Source organism: Epinephelus moara, chromosome 5, assembly GCF_006386435.1.
Source record: "Epinephelus moara isolate mb chromosome 5, YSFRI_EMoa_1.0, whole genome shotgun sequence".
Lineage (NCBI taxonomy): Eukaryota > Metazoa > Chordata > Actinopteri > Perciformes > Serranidae > Epinephelus > Epinephelus moara.
Genome location: NC_065510.1, coordinates 3,520,750 through 3,536,702, shown reverse-complemented (window position 1 = coordinate 3,536,702; position 15,953 = coordinate 3,520,750). Strand labels below are relative to the sequence as shown.

General features: G+C 43.2%; 1 protein-coding gene across 1 annotated transcript in view; it reads left to right on the top strand.

The window, feature by feature from the left end:
• LOC126389802 (apoptosis-stimulating of p53 protein 2-like) overlaps nt 1–15,953 on the top strand; it is a 43,026-nt gene that overhangs the window by 4,567 nt on the left and 22,506 nt on the right. The window contains exons 3-4 of the mRNA XM_050043699.1: nt 14,582–14,729; nt 14,858–14,971. Coding sequence (XP_049899656.1) covers nt 14,582–14,729; nt 14,858–14,971 — 262 coding nt within the window. The remainder of the gene's footprint in view (nt 1–14,581; nt 14,730–14,857; nt 14,972–15,953) is intronic.

Here is a 15,953-nt window from a genome sequence, read left to right as displayed (position 1 = left end):
ACTGACCAATCAGACTGCAGGGTTTCTAGCTCCACCTTTTAGTACCAGATCTGTGTGCTAGGTACCCCAACAGAGGGGGGACCAAACATGGGGACGCTAAGGAACGCTTCTGTTGGGACCATCCACAAACAGAAACTATGAACTGAACTGAACTGAACTGAACTGAACTGAACTGAACTGCTCGGTGGAAACAGGGCTTTAAATATTATCATATGTTTTTAGTCTTGTTTTTTTAATCATGAAGTTAAATGACATGAACATTGTCAACAAACAACAGCTGCGCTCTCTCCAGCACCAAACAGGAAGCCACAAACCAGGTAGAGTTGTGGAGTGAACAAGAGCTGGTGTTTAATTTCTGTCTGATCCACAAACCAGCACTTATTTTAGTGAGGAATCTTAATTTCTGAGATGCTTCACTTCTCGTTCCCACAGTCTGCTCCCACTACAATAGCTGAGCTGACCAACGTAGGCTGGTAGTGAGTCAGGCGATAAAATCCAAAAGTGTGTACACAGATACAGTTTGTCTTTATGAATTATATTGATGTAGAATTAACGAATACTGTTGACATATGACACCTTCTATTTTGTGCTACTAGTGTGTTTTTGCGGACAGAAATTGTTAATACGTCATATATTTTAAAGGGATAGTTTGGATTTTTGTGGGGAACTTATCCATAGTTAGTGTATCTCATACAGTAGATGTCAGTCGGCACGCCCCCAGTTTGGAGAAGCAGGCTGGAGTACAGCCCCAGAAACTAAGCACTGTACTGCTGTGGACAGGGTCAGCAACAAAATGTGTTTCAGCCACCTAAAAAAAACTGTGTACGCTATATTAAGAGTATTTCCACCTCTTTACCTCTCCGTCAGGCAGCCTTATCTGATGGAGAGGCCATTGATGTTCTTCAGTTCCCTGCCTATGATCTCGTCAAAGCCACCAGACTCCATTGAGAAAAACAGTAATTTTAACTCGCTGAGCACAGGAGCTGCTGGTCGACTGTTGCTTCAATCAGTTAGTTAGTTTGTGTTGTTGTGTGACTTTGGTGAATCTGAAGTAACCCTTTTAAAAGCCAAATTCACACAATAAGACAAACACACTAACTGACCGAGGCAGCAGTCGACCAGCAGCTCCTGTGTTCAGCGAGTTAAAATTACTATTTTTCTCAATGTAGTCTGGCTTTGAAGATAGAGCGAAATAACGTCTTCATTCTCCCAGTGGGAATCACTCTGACTTTAATGTGAAGCAGTGAAAACACTCTAAATATAGTGTACAGTTACACTGACATTGATTTTTTTTTTTTATTTGGGACTGTTATTTCAGGTGGCTAAAATCTGTTTTGTTGCTGACCTCGTCCACAGCAGTTGATTGTTTAGCTTCAATGTCAGACTCCAGCCTGCTTATCCAAACTGACATCTACTGTATGTAGCACACTGACTATGGATAAGTACACCATACAACCCCACTGCAAAATATCTTAACTGTCCCTTTAAATGGAGTTTGGCGTAATATTCTCCACCAGGAGCATGATGGGAAATAGTTAAGTTGAGTTTTGGCTTCTTTTTTTTTTCCTGCCGTTTTCCAACTTATGAAATTCAAATACTCGGGTAGTCATTTTTTTTTATTTCTGTCTCTAAATCGGTCCACACATTTCCTCCACACACTGAAACACATCTTTGTTTCACATTTGTTCTGCTCTTATTTGAAACAACCTCTGGATCCAGTCTGCTAACATGCTACTGTACACTGTGTACGTCAGTGATGATGTTTTAAAATATACAAGTTGAGTGCATGTGAATTAATGAATCATTTATTTGTCAGTTTGTGTTTATGATTCTGATGGCTCTCCTCTGAAGCAAGTAGATTAGATTTGTGATCGACTAACATGTTCTTCCCCAAAGAACGATGAAATATATGTCATGAATTTAAGTTAAGGGTGTATTTTTTCTTGTTCAATATTGCGATGGACTTTGATGTTTTGGTTTCCAGTGGTAGGCTGCTAATAGTGACCCTGCAAGATACAATCTTACAGTGTGTGACTAAAACCTCACGTTGCCTTCGGGTGTTAAAGTCTTTTCAGAGTCCTCCAGTGTCTGCTAGGCATCAAATGTGTGTTTTCCAGCTGCGTGTATGATCAGTTCTGCTTCCCGTGCATGTTAAATGATAAATGAGGAACATGATGAGGTGGAGGAGGAAGGTGTGTTTGAGGAAACTAAGCTGAACTTCTCTTCCCAGCACCCCTGCGCACAGAGCTTATTGTTATTCAGACAGTAGTGTGTAACATCCAGACAATGACTGACAACAGGAGAACAACAAACTACTCCCAGCTCACATTTGTGTGACGCTGAAGGTGAAGCTGCTGCCGGTGTGTCAGCGTGTGTTCGTGCACAGTGATCCTGCAACGTTTCATCCGTGCTTCCTTTAAAACGCAGCACGCCCTGATCATTAAACTACGTCCTCATCATCTTGCAGGCAGGGCTCAGCGGAGCTCGCCTTGCTGCTTGGTTACTGTTGCCACAGTGACCAGAAACTCACACATAAACACACACACACACACACACACACACACACACACACGAGCTGTTCAAGGTCATATGGGAACAGTATTGTGTTAGTATTCCTCAGATGACGAGCGGGGAAACTACAGCAGGGAAGTTGTAACCTTCATGTTCATTAACAAACCAGCCTGACGCTGACGTGAATGTCTCAGAGCTGACGATACAATCTGATGTGTTGTTCCGGTGTTTGTGAGGATGTTGTTGGCGCTACAGAGCAGTTTTCTGTTCACTGATTCTGACCACTGATGAGGCATCACAAGGTGCTCTCACACCTGAACCTGTCTGGTCTGGTTCAGATTGGTCAGCGTGGTGTGAAGCTGGAGGTCAAACTGTGGTGTGGACAAACAGCATCAAACATTGCTGCACCTCCAGTGGTGTCTGCTGGACAAGACCAACCTGTTTTGTGCTGTTTGTACCTGTGACCTGAATTTCTTAAGCACTGGGGAGGGACTTATGGTTTTTATTTTAGCTTATGGGAGGGGCTTACAGATTTATATGGTTGTATTTTGTATTTATTTAACCACTAATTTTAAAGACAACTCTCCAAACCTGCTGAAGACATGTTTACTGGCACCAAAATTACACCATTCATCACAGCCAGAGCTGTAAAAACAGAAATTAATGTTAGATTTTCAGATTTCAGACGGTCCTTGGACACATCATGTGTGACGAATGCTTCCGTCATTAAAAAACAAACAAAAAAACCCCACCTGGGTGAAATACTGATATTTCATCACATTATTCTACATGTCATTTAAAATTTGACCAAAAACAAATTGTTTGCACGACAGGAGCAGAAAAATGTTTTATGTAAAATACATAATGTGTTATTTTATTTTAAATACATAAAAAAATATAATTTAATTTATTTAAATTATTTAAAACAAGTATTCAGATACTTAACGTGAGTGAAAGAAGTAATAACACAGAGTAAAAAACAAAAAAGAAGCTCTGTTAGGGACTGTTTGTTATTTATGAGAGGGGAGGGGGAGGGCAGAAAGGGGGAGGCATGTCTAATAATTCTTTAGGCACCGGGGAGGGACTCATAGTTTTTATTTTAGCTTATGGGAGGGGCTTACAGATGTATATGGTTGTATTTTGTATTTATTTAAGCACCAATTTTAAAGACAACTTTCCAAACCTGCCGAAGACATGTTTCCTTTAAAAATTGCCAAAATGATACGATTTATCACAGCCAGAGCTGTAAAAACAAAAATTATCGTTGGATTTTCAAATTTCCGACGGTCCTCGGACACATCATCTGTGACGAACGCTGAGGCTTTCTTCAGCTCTAGGATTTCGTCTTTAACTTTCAAACATCAAAGAGTCAGTTTTAGGGGGGATTTTCCACCAGTCACTCAGGGAGGCTCAAGGAAACATATCTGAAGCTTCGAGACCAAAATTCCAGATTGGTTTGCAGCTTTGTTGTCATAACTCTGATATTAAATACATGTACATTTATGTTCCACCAAGCAGTCCGGTTCAGTTCAGTTCAGTTCAGTTTTTTCCTGTCTCCACAGTGAAAGTTGTGGATGGTACCAACAGAAGCGTTCCTTAGCGTCCCCATGTTTGGTCCCCCCTCTGTTGGGGTACGTAGCACACAGATCTGGTACTAAAAGGTGGAGCTGTGAACACACACAGTGCAGCTCTGAATGTTAGCATCACAGAGCTAACGTTACTTACAGGGTATTAAGAGGTTTAGCAACACAGTCAAGCCGTTTCGGTGTTGGTGTGCGTTTGTTGGGACTGTTTAACAGCTCAGTGTTGGGTGTTAGCGCAGCTGGTGTGTTTGTGTTGAAGAACGACTCCTTTGACTTGAGGATGATTGCAGCCTTGCTGGTTATTTTATTGAAGACACAGCGTATAAATTCACATGCCGCAACAATGAGACAGCACGGCAGAACAGTTCACCAAACACCCTTATACTCCTCCTAACTTTCCGTGTGTGTGTGTGGGTGTGATTTCCTGCCGTTTCCAGCACTTGAACTTATTCTATGTTAATACTTGGTGTTCTACCACAGCGCATTCTGCCCCAGTGTCACACAGTGTTTGCTTTAAATGACTCTGTTCTTGCCACTTTGTTCCATTCAGGGTTGTTCAATCTAAGTAAATATGCTTTGCTTCTAACTTTACATTAACTGTCAAACACTGCTCAGCCTTTTCGCCACCATGTTAGCTCGTGCTAACCGGGCAGACTCTCTGGGAGGAGAGCAGCTCTGTTGACAGCGGCAACACAAAGTTTGCTGATTTGGCGTGGAGTCGGGACGGTCCGAGATCAGACCCTCTGTGCAAAAAGGATTGTATTCAGTTGTATTATTTTGTTTGACGGAGATGTTTCGAAAGATGTGGCAAATCAACAGATCGACATCAGTCTGGCTTTTCTGAGCTGCGTTTACAAGTTGTTTTATTTGTTGTAGATCTTTATGACAGTTCACTGAAGGAACAGAGCATGCTTGACTTAGTGCACGATCCAAGTCTACGTCATGACTTAACATTTTCAGCGTGTATGTTGTTAGCTCTGAGGCTGTTGTTTCCCGTAGCGATGGGGATTTGGAAACTGTGACACGCAGATAGCAGAAGGAAGGGAGAGTGCCGGCCTGAACAACCGACCAATGGCAGGTCTACAGCCACAGTCTACATCCCATGAGTCAGATTATTGGGTCCCCAACAGAACACCTGTCAGCTGTGGAGCATATCAGAGGAACTGTTCTTGAGAAATGAGAGGTTCCTTGATTTACATGAGGTCAATGTGCAGCCGTGACCGTGAGTTCTTTTGACACCAAGAAAGAAGCGTTGCAGATGAGTCACCTGTCAGTCTGTTTAACTTCATGTGAACAGCTCGTGCTTCATTTGTTAGAAGTCAGTGTGAACAGCCAGGACCTAAACGACAAGTGTCATGATGACGGGAGTTGATCTGGAAGGTTTAGAGGCATCTCGTCAGACAGGCGGCGGGGAGCCTGACTGTGGGTCAGTCGGTTAATTGTTGTAATCAGTGACCTCTCTGTGAACCTCGAAGCTTTTGTCCATTACCCACAGAGACGAGCCGGAGTTTGAAACAACACAACGAGCTAATTAGTGACTGAAATGAGTGTGAATGATCTCAATGTATGATTAACATACGGCAGGCGGCCAATCAGAGGACAGCATCAGAGCTCAGTGTCAACAGTGGAGGCGTCCTGTGTTGATGTTGTTGACTGTGGTTGTATCCTGAACAGCAGGCTGTGTGTGTGTGTGTGTGTGTGCGCCTGTGTGTGAGTGTGTGTTTGTGTGTGTCGTTAATCCAATCTTGCTGTGTCACGTGACGCTGTCGGCCATATGGCTCCAGCCGTCCACGCCACCTACAAAACATTTGGGCTGTGACCTGCAGCGTGCCAGCTGCCGCCACGTTTCCCCCGAGCAGAAACAGAAGCAAACACACCAGCTCTGAATGAAAACATTAATCATTCATTTTACTAACAAATGAAATTTATATTTTCACTCTGTTCTGTTCACTGCTGTCGCCTCTCATGTCTGATGATGTTCGGATCAGATTTCATACATTTAAGTCTTTGATACTAAAAAATAAAATACTTTAAATCAGATAAGATAACCGTTATTATTTTATATTTCAAAACTATATCATTTATATTTCAATGACTATATTTAGAGGGAAGTTTTGGTTGTTGCAGCTGCACAAGGATGGAAATGAGTGCAGATAAGTAGAGAAAATAAAAGATAGAAATAATAAAAACCTGAACCAAGAATAGAATTAGGGGAAAAAAGAAAATTATACAAGGGCACATGGGACAAATATTTCAAGGTAAAGTGACAGTAGGGGAGTGTTTGTTATTTATGAAAACATGAAATAAATAGTAAAATAAAATATAGATAATAAACTGATAAATCAAATGTATTATTTACTTTGTTTAAAATGAACAAAAAATACAATTTAATTTATTTAGATTATTTGAAAAGAACTATTGAGATATTTAACGTGAGTGAAAAGTAATACTGCAGCGTTAAAAAAAAGCTCTGTTAAGGACTGTTCGTTATTTATGAGAGGGGAGGGGGGGTGCAGAAAGGGGAGGCATGTCTAATAATTTTTTAAGCACTGAGGAGGTACTTTTATTTTGGCTCAGGGGAGGGGCCTACACATTTAACTGGTTGTATTTATTTAACCACCAATTTTAAAGAAAACTTTCCAAACCTGCCGAAGACATGTTTCCTTTAAAAATTGCCAAATTGACTCGTTTTATCAGCCAGAAACTGTAAAAACAGAAATGAATGTTGGATTTTCCGATGGTCCTTGGACACATCATGTGTGACGAACGCTTCCATCAGTAAAAAATAAATAAATACATGAATAAATCTGAGCTTAAAATACTAATGTTTCATCATTATTCTACATTTCATTTAAGATTTGACCAAAAATAAATCGTTTTTATTCGTCTTTAACTTTTAAATTGCAATTGTGTCACCTTTAAACAGACTTCACACATGTTTACAAAGAATGAAACAAAGCTAACCTGGAAATCCAGATGTCCCGCCCCTAGCAAATTCTAATTTGCTCTGCACAGGGATCTGGCCCCGATGAATTGCCATCGGACCAATCAGATCAGTCTATCTGACAGAGGCGGGCTCTGGGCGGGTGTAACATGATGAGGACAGCGCTGCGCCGTTGGAGTTGAAAAGTAAACAGCCAAGATGGCAGCTGCCGAAGGACCGCGTCCATTCAGTTTAGCTTTGGAAGAAACACTAAGCCAACTACACTTATCTTTCTCCTTGAGAGAGGAACAGAAGACTGCCCTAGAAGCCTTCACTTCCAGGAAGGATGTTTTTGACGTTTTGCTGATGGGATACGGCAAAAGCATAATATATCAGTTAGCCCCACTGGTCGGCAAACACATGGGGCTTAGTGCAATGAATACGTCACCTTGTTTTTGCTCTGATTGGCCATCGTGCTATCCAACTGCGTGCGGCAGCATTTGAAATGCCTCAGCTAGTGCCGCCCCTTGGGTAGGAAGGCTGTATCGGTGAGGGCCAGACTCTAAATCTTTCTAGATCTGAGTCTGGATTTCCAGGTTAAAACAAAGCATGAATAAGAGAATAAATATCAGTGATTAAAAAGTACAGAATCTTTGCAATGTAACTACAAAATATAAGCAATATTTATTGAATAAAAAAATACAACTGATGAGTCTAAAGATTCAGCAAAAGTCCAGCAGAGGTTCAGGACGACCGATATGAAGTGAAGTCCTTTTAATCAGGATTTAAATTTTTCTGACATCCTTCTGTTAGAAATATAAAAAACTTGTTTTTCTACAACGTCCTCTTTTTAAAAATTTAACAGAAAAAGCCAGTGTTTGACAAAACTGGCAAAAGATATGATTCAAATTCCAAACTGTCAGATCAGCACTTTGCATGGAGGCTGTGTGCCATCAGTGTGGGAGTGCTGTGGATGAAAGAGATACACAAATACAGCCGGTTACTCTGATGCATTTCAGTCTGCACCAATTCTGAGTGTCAACATTTACTGAGACGTGCACAAAACAAAAACAGAGAAACAAAGATTATAAAACAATATTAAAACACCACGTTAATCAGAAACAACGTCCCCCTGAAAAGAGGCCTGTTGTTAAACTGTGTGAGGCGTCTCAGGAGCTGAGCGGTCGGTGACAGGATTAGGAGTGTTGATGAATCCTGGTTGTTTTTCAAGAAGCTGCTGACGTGTTTCAGACAGAAGACGGGGTTCATTAATTTCCCCCCTCGCAGCGGAGGGCTGGTGTGGGCTGCTCGCTGGTATTAAGCTGCGTGATGCTGCACTAATTCCTGGCTGGATTAAGAGCCGCAGTCTCACGAGTTTAATGAGGCCGCGGCCTGTTGACTGACAGAGAGACAGACAGGCAGACGGACAGACAGAACCAGGTGTACTGGGTCGCTCTCAGGTGTTTTATTGCAGCTTCCTGTTAGATTCCAGAGTCACCTGTTCTGGGTGTTTATGGAAATTACTCGAGTCGTCAGTGAGCGTCCATCACTGTTGGACCTCAGTAACATTCTTTGCATCTGTTTTAATTCATGTTTAAATGATGGTGACTTCATGTAAATAGATGCAGTTTGTGCATTTTCATAAAAAAAAAAACATTTCAGACTAAAAGCTGAGAAAAATGCATTTTTGTCAAAGAGTCATTTTCAAGTATAAAATCAATCTTACATTTTTGTTTTTTTCCTCATTTCCTTACGTCAGTCTGAATTGTAGAAATGAAAATAATAATAATAAGAAGAAGAAGTAAAATAAAATTCTCTTTGAGGTGCGGCAGAACACGTTGTCACGTTCAGTGATCGTTCAGTGTTCTGTTGTCTCCGTCTCCTCTGTGCTCGTCTTGTCCGTGTGTCGCAGTCATGCAGATCCCGTTTCATCCCACCAAACTCGTTTGCCTCTTCATTCAATCAGATTCAGAATGTTGATCGAAACAGGAAGTGTCAACATCTCCACGGCTTGTGCAACTGTAAATTTTTCCGTCGGCGCCAGCGTTTTCATGTGGTTTACAAGCTGCTACATGTTCTTCAGGTTTCCAGTGGATCTTCTTCGTTTTGGACGTGGCAGTGCTGTTCTATTTGACAACATGAGGTCCCTATCTTATAACAGTGAAAACACTGATTGCCGGAAAATCTCATCAATGGCTGGGCCCAAAAAGACCAAAAGACGGTGTAAGTCTTTTGGTCTTTTTGGGCCCAGTGACATCACCGACTCATGAACTGTGATTTCACTTATGGCCACTACAAAAATTGGCTCCAAATCCTGGGGACAGGTCTCAATTTACTAACCAGCGTCTTGAATCCGTTCTGTTGGTCTTCTGGTTTCCCTTTTTGAATGATTAATTCAGACGACCAATGCTTGCTGTTCATTCATCCATCCATTTTCATGCGCTTATCCAGGGCTGGGTCACAGGGGCAGCAGGCCGAGCAAAGCCCCCCAGACGTCCATCTCCCCAGCAACACTTTCCAGCTCCTCCTGGAGGACCCCGAGGTGTTCCCAGACCAGATGAGATATGTAATCCCTCCAGTGTGTTCTGGGTCTGCCCCGGGGCCTCCTACCAGCTGGACCAGGAGGATCCTGATCAGATGTTGAACCACCTCAACATGAAGGAGCAGCGGCTCTACTCCGAGCTCCCTCCAGATGTCTGACTCCTCCCCCTATCTCTAAGGCTGAGCCCAGACACCCTACAGAGGAAACTCATTTCACCTGCTTGTATCTGTGATCTCATTCTTTCAGTCACTACCCAGAGCTCATGACCATAGGTGAGGGTTGGGACGCAGATGGACCAGGAAATCAAAAGCTTTGCCTTCACCTTGATGGACCAGTGCAGCGCCTGCATCACTGCAGAAGCCGCACCAAACCGCCAATCCATCTCACGCTCCATTCTACCCTCACTGTGAACAAGACCCTGAAATACTTGAGGCAGTAACTCTCTCCCGACCTGGAGGAGGCAATCCACCAGTTTCCGGCAGAGAACCATGGCCTCAGATTTGGAGGTGCTGACTCTCATCCTGACCGCTTTACATTCAGCTGCAAACCGCCCCAGTACACGCTGGAGGTCACGGTGTGATGAAGCCACCGCCTGCTGTGCAGAGAAATATTTCCTCTCATGCAGGTGCAGCACGTACATGCTGGTTTGCCGTCGGCCGTAGTCTTTGCGGTGTGTTCATGTGCAACTTTTTGGCTGAGACACAGGCAACATTAAGCAACGCAGCAGTCAGACTTCATCGCCGCTAGATCTTTGATGTTGGTTTGGTGTGTCTGGGCCTGAGAGTCAGAAATGAGGAGAGTGAAATATGAGCTTCAGTGCACACTCTATGGACTTTAGATACTTTTGAATATCAGGTGTGAACTGTGTCCTCTAAACTTTGTCTCAACACAATCTGGAAGTATCCGGATACAGGAAATCGGGTCAACAGGTCCAAATGTTGATCCGTCTGTTCTGACGTCCTCAGAGTTTCATGACAGCAGGGCGGTTTTCGATTCGCCACTTTTCTCAGTACAAAAATGCTTCTTTTTTTTGACACCTTCAGTCTGTCCTCAGGTTCTATAAGCAGCCTCACTGACGACAGGAGGTCTCACTCCCCCTCCCTGTTGTCGTCCTGAGGGACAGACAGCCTCTCCTCTCCCTGCTCTGATTGGCCGCGGCGTTTCCTGGTCGACCTCGGTTCAGTGACTGACGGCAGTGACCCACTTCATTTGCATGAACCTGAAGAAAGACGGCGGCGGCGCTCTAGTTTTCCTTCAGAGCTGTATGTAGGACAGCAGGCCGGCTAATTCATCTCTGTCACTGAGTCTGTTGACTTTATTATTTTTAATGACAGAGAGACTGAAATATTTGTCTGTCACTGAGATTAAGTGTTGACGATAACATTAAGCTACGTCATCTGACAATTTAACACGGGAAATCTCCCATGAGCCACCTCTGCAGACCAGCTGATGGACCGCAGGGTTGCTTCAGCTTCAGTTTGAATGTGACCGAGCTGACAGAGTGAATATTACCTTCACAAACCTCCCCCAGAGTAATTAGGATTTAAAAAGCCAAACATTGGGTGTTTTACCCAGAATCCTCCCTGATGTGTGACCTGGTGTTCAGCAGAAAGCTTTCAGCTCGCTGTTTCAGCTCTTTGATGACGACTCCGTGGACTCGATCCCAGTTTCTCTCCACCAGGTTCACACTTTATCTGCTGCCGCCAGGTGAGAAAATTATACTCCCAGAAAAACAAGAAAGCAGCTCCGGTTTATCCGGTTTTCAGCCGCCATGCTTCCACTAACTACAGATATTAAAGACTTTTTGTCTGCTTTGTGGTCACATTAGGAAGCAGAAACAACATGATTTAAAAGAACCAAAAGAATACTTGAATTTGTGATTGAATGTCAGATTGATCTTCATCCAAGCGTGGGTTAAAATACTCATCTGGAGGCTTTAAAAGCTGCTGTAAAAACACCTACCGGTCGCAAAAAAACAAACAAAAAAAACAGTTGTTTTTTAAAAAAAAACATGGTATGGGGGCCAAAAGGCCGCTGGAAAAACAGCTGCTGGAAAAAACACCTACAGGTGGCCCAAAAACTAAAAAAGCGGGGCTAAAAAGTGGCTGGAAAAATACATAAGGGCCACTTTGAAAAAAAACTTATTTGAGGCTAAAAGAAAAAACAGCTGCTGGAAAAACAGCCACAGGTTGCTTAACACACTTTTGGGGCAAAAAAAAATTACCCACATATTTGGGGCTTAAAAAGCTGCTGTTAAAAAATAAATAAAAAATGTGTCTGGTGGCTAAAATCAAAATAAACAGTTTTGTTGTTTGCTGGTGTTGAACAGTAGGCGACAGCTTGGCAGGCGTCTCCTCTAGTCGTCATGCTATCCACCTGCCGATGACAAAGTCAGCTCTTAATCTACGTCACTTTAGAGACATGGACATAATACGTACAAAACATGCAAATGAAACATTCAGTGTTTTGCAGAAACGTACAATGCCAACGTTTCCTCTGGGGACTGGGCTGTAGACAATGTGAAGGAGGGAATGTTTCAATTGTTCTTTAATTGTGCTGTTCTGCTCAACATTTTGATCCCGACTGTCCTGGAATTTTTTCAATCTCTAAACTTTTCGTACATACATGGTTCTCTTACTGCATTAATAACGACTCCATTGTGGTGAAAAGGGAACAGATTGTTTCAGGCTTGTAGATGGAAGCAGCTCAGAGACAGACGGAGAGCAGAAGGAGCTGAAGGCAAAAATAAATACTCAGAGTCACTTTCACATCTTCAGAAACCGTGAAGGACAGTTTAAAACGACCCTGTGGAACACCGGCGTTTAGATCATAATGTCAGGACAGCTTTTTATTCTTTGTTTCTACCACAAAGAAGTGTGAGCCTGTTTTATTTCTCTATGCATCAGAAGCACCTGCTCTGTGTTGGACCAAATGGAGCCTTTAAACATGAGCTTCATTTTAACCTCAGTAACAGCCGACATCGTCTGCGTGTAAACGATGCTGCAGTCCGTTTCAGAGAGGTCAAACACGGCATTTTTCACGTCAAACAGAGACAAGGTTCAGGTTGAGGGTTCAAATCCTCCTCTCAGCTCCACACAGAATGTGAACATTCAGCTCAGCGTCCTCCGACGAGCCTCTGAGCCGGTCATCACTCAGCACCACCCTCTCAGGATGAATAAAGGCAGAGAAACACTGCCTCCGTGCAGGTTGGCGGGCTGTGGGAGGCGATCTGGCTCCGATCCTGACAGCAGATACCCTGCTGGAGTAACAGATGGCCCAGTGCATCATGGGAGTTATGTCCACAAATATCTATTATAGTCTTAAATAGAACAGGAAGCTGCCATAGAGGTGAAGGAGGCAGGTTCACATCACATACTGGTTTAACTGTCAACACAGTCTGTTAAAGAACATTCTGGTGTTTTAAACAAACAGGAAACTGCTGTTTATTATGTGTGTTGTTTTTCCACCAGCTCCCAAAGGTGTCACCGTCTTCTTTCTGTTGTTTCCTTCGTTTTATTATCTTTACTTCCTGGTTCAGACACTGCGTTTAGTCAGAGAGAAACAGGTGCAGATGGGGAACACTGGTCCACCTGGGCGTCTCCTCTGATGAGTGACTGACACTCATTAGTCTAATGACTGTGGACAGGAGGAGACTCGGAGAACTATGACAGATGACACGTGTCTATTTGGTGGATTTTTCATCATCAGGCATCCACAGAGTTTATTCCAGGTGACAGAGAAAAAGATGTGTGTGCAGTGCAAATTTCAACCTGTGCAGTGTGTGCATTAGGGCCGAACAGCTCATCAAAAATTTTTTCCAAATCACAACATGGCTTCTGGAATTTTGAGTCGCAGGAGGCGCAGTATTTGTTAAAGATGATATGTGTCTGAAAAACCATCTAAAATTGAATAGTGTCATGCTGCAGAGATATTCTGCAGAATAAAGAAAACGTCTTTGTTTGGTACAGTGTTAATTCTGATTTTAGATTTAGTCTTTTCATGTGTGACAGGTTTAAGGGTTGATTTACGAGCACACACTTACTGATCATCATCTGAAAAGCTCAACATCTCTCTATTTATGCTCTCAACAAATAACTAATGTGAGCCAACTAGGATTTGTCCCCAGGTTCATTGTAAACTCTGACTTATCCATGTGACTGTTAAGAAGCAGAAACATAACTTGTTTCTTCATGTGCAACATGTTAGTCTGGAGGTTTAAACTGGTGTCCTCTCACAGAGTTGGTGATTCAAACTAAACTTTCATCTCTGTCAGAGAAAACTGATCTGAGTTCAGCCTGTTTACTTACAGCACAGCTACACTCACAGATAACTGAGCCTCCTACCTGCCTGTCAAACACCATCAACCCACAAACCTTCTCCAGTCCGGACTGAGTGGAGTCCTGCGGGGTGAAGCTGTGAAGGCTGCGAGCAGAGCTAGCTGCTAACAGCCACCGCTGCAACTAACAAACTCCACAGATCCATTCAGCAGCTCCACCATCCACAGTCAGACACACACGGCTGATTATTTACTGCTGAATTACAGCTCACAACTCGCACCAACCCAAACATCCTGGTGCAGACTATTTACTGGAGTTTACCAGCCTGTCGCTCATCAGGCATCTGAAGATCATTACAAGCCTCTGCTTTCAGTGTCCGAGAGTCCACCACATTTTCATCACGTCTCATCAACGAAAATAAAACATCGATTTCATCTTAGTTTTTATTATCAAGATCTATTTTTAACTTGTTTTCGTCACGAAAAAAGTCATTGACGAAAAAATTTTCATCATAGTTTTCGTCAACAAAATAAACACTGATCAGTGACAATAATAAGATTTTGTTTTTTCAAAATTGTTCAGCATAATGTGTATGTTTATACGTATGTCAGTACTTCTGGGATTGTTGCAGTATAAAATGCCTGATTTCATGGCAGTTTTCTTTTGTTTGTTTGTTTGTTTTTTGCAATGGAATTGATTTTCCTTTTTTCTCACTCTGTCTGGTGTGTGATCTGTGTGTTTGCAGATGTTCCTCACCGTGTACCTCAGCAACAACGACCAGCACTTCAGCGAGGTTCCCATCACGCCGGAGACGCTGTGCAGAGATGTGGTGGAGCTCTGCAAGGAGCCGGGCGAGGCCGACTGCTACCTGGCTGAGATGTGGAGAGGCTCAGGTGAGTTTAAAGAAAACAGCCTGAATTCAAACGGGGATGGCTAAAGACCGTTTAATGTAAGTCGTGTCCACACATCTTTACGCTTATGTTTTTCTCCTTTTTCATGTCCATGTTTTTTAACCAATCAGAACATGTGGTCGGAGAGGGCGAGCGGATGTTGGAGGTGCTGCAGCGCTGGGGGCAGCAGAGGGGGGAGGTCCGTTACCTCCTGCGTCACCAGAGAGCTCCAGGACGAGAGTCAGGTAGGAGACACCTGCTCACCACCGCGCAGGGTTCAACACTTACAGCAGGATATCATGGGCTCACAGGTGGGAAGCCAGTGAGGGGTCGTGTTCCTGTGTGGAGCGAGGTAGGTTCGGGGAGGAGGGAGGGAGGGAGATAATGTGAATCTCTAAACTCGTCACAAATGAAAAGAAGCAGCTGGTGACTCCCTGTGTGTCCATGAGGTGAGAGAGAGCGTCTACGTCCTCCACAGGAAGACAGCGGGTTGTTGACAGAGATAAAGACTGCAGTGCAGGAGAGCTGGACCGACCAGAGACGGGCTGAAGGAAACAAACACATGATACAGTTGAGAAGTTTATTAAATGTCTTAGTTTAGTTAAATGTCTGAATGGTCTCTGATGAAGGTTTAGAAAGTCCTCTTTACAAACAGATGTTATTTAGTTTGAAGATTTGTTCTGTACATGGAAAACAAAAGGCTGTGCGATGGTTCAACAGAAACAGACAAATGTCTCTCTGAGCAACAGCTGAATAAGAACAGAAGATATCAGCAGGTTTTTCCTGCATAGGGAGTTATGAGACAAACTGTTGGTCAATGAGGGGAAAATCTGCACAGGTTATTTCTAGAGTAACTAAATCGTCAGAGTGTGCTGAGTGGACAACCATTGTGTGTCCACCAAAGTGTTTTTGTCCTGTCACAGAGCTCGACATGATCACGTGCCCAGGGTGAGTTAACTGTGTTCAGAGAAGTGGAACAACCTGAGTGAAAAATAAATGTGATCTCCGACGTCATAATGTCTGAGAACAAACTGAGCACATTTAACACTTTAACACCTGATCTGCACCGGTCCCCCTCACCAGCCCCATCTCCACCAAACCCTTTCAGTCCAGCACCTTTGGAACCAGCAGTAAGCCTTCAGACATGGTACCTAGACCCTCGGTCTGTTCAGACAGTCCTCTTAAATGTGGGCGGGGTTGTTGTCACTCACTGCTCCGTCCAGCACT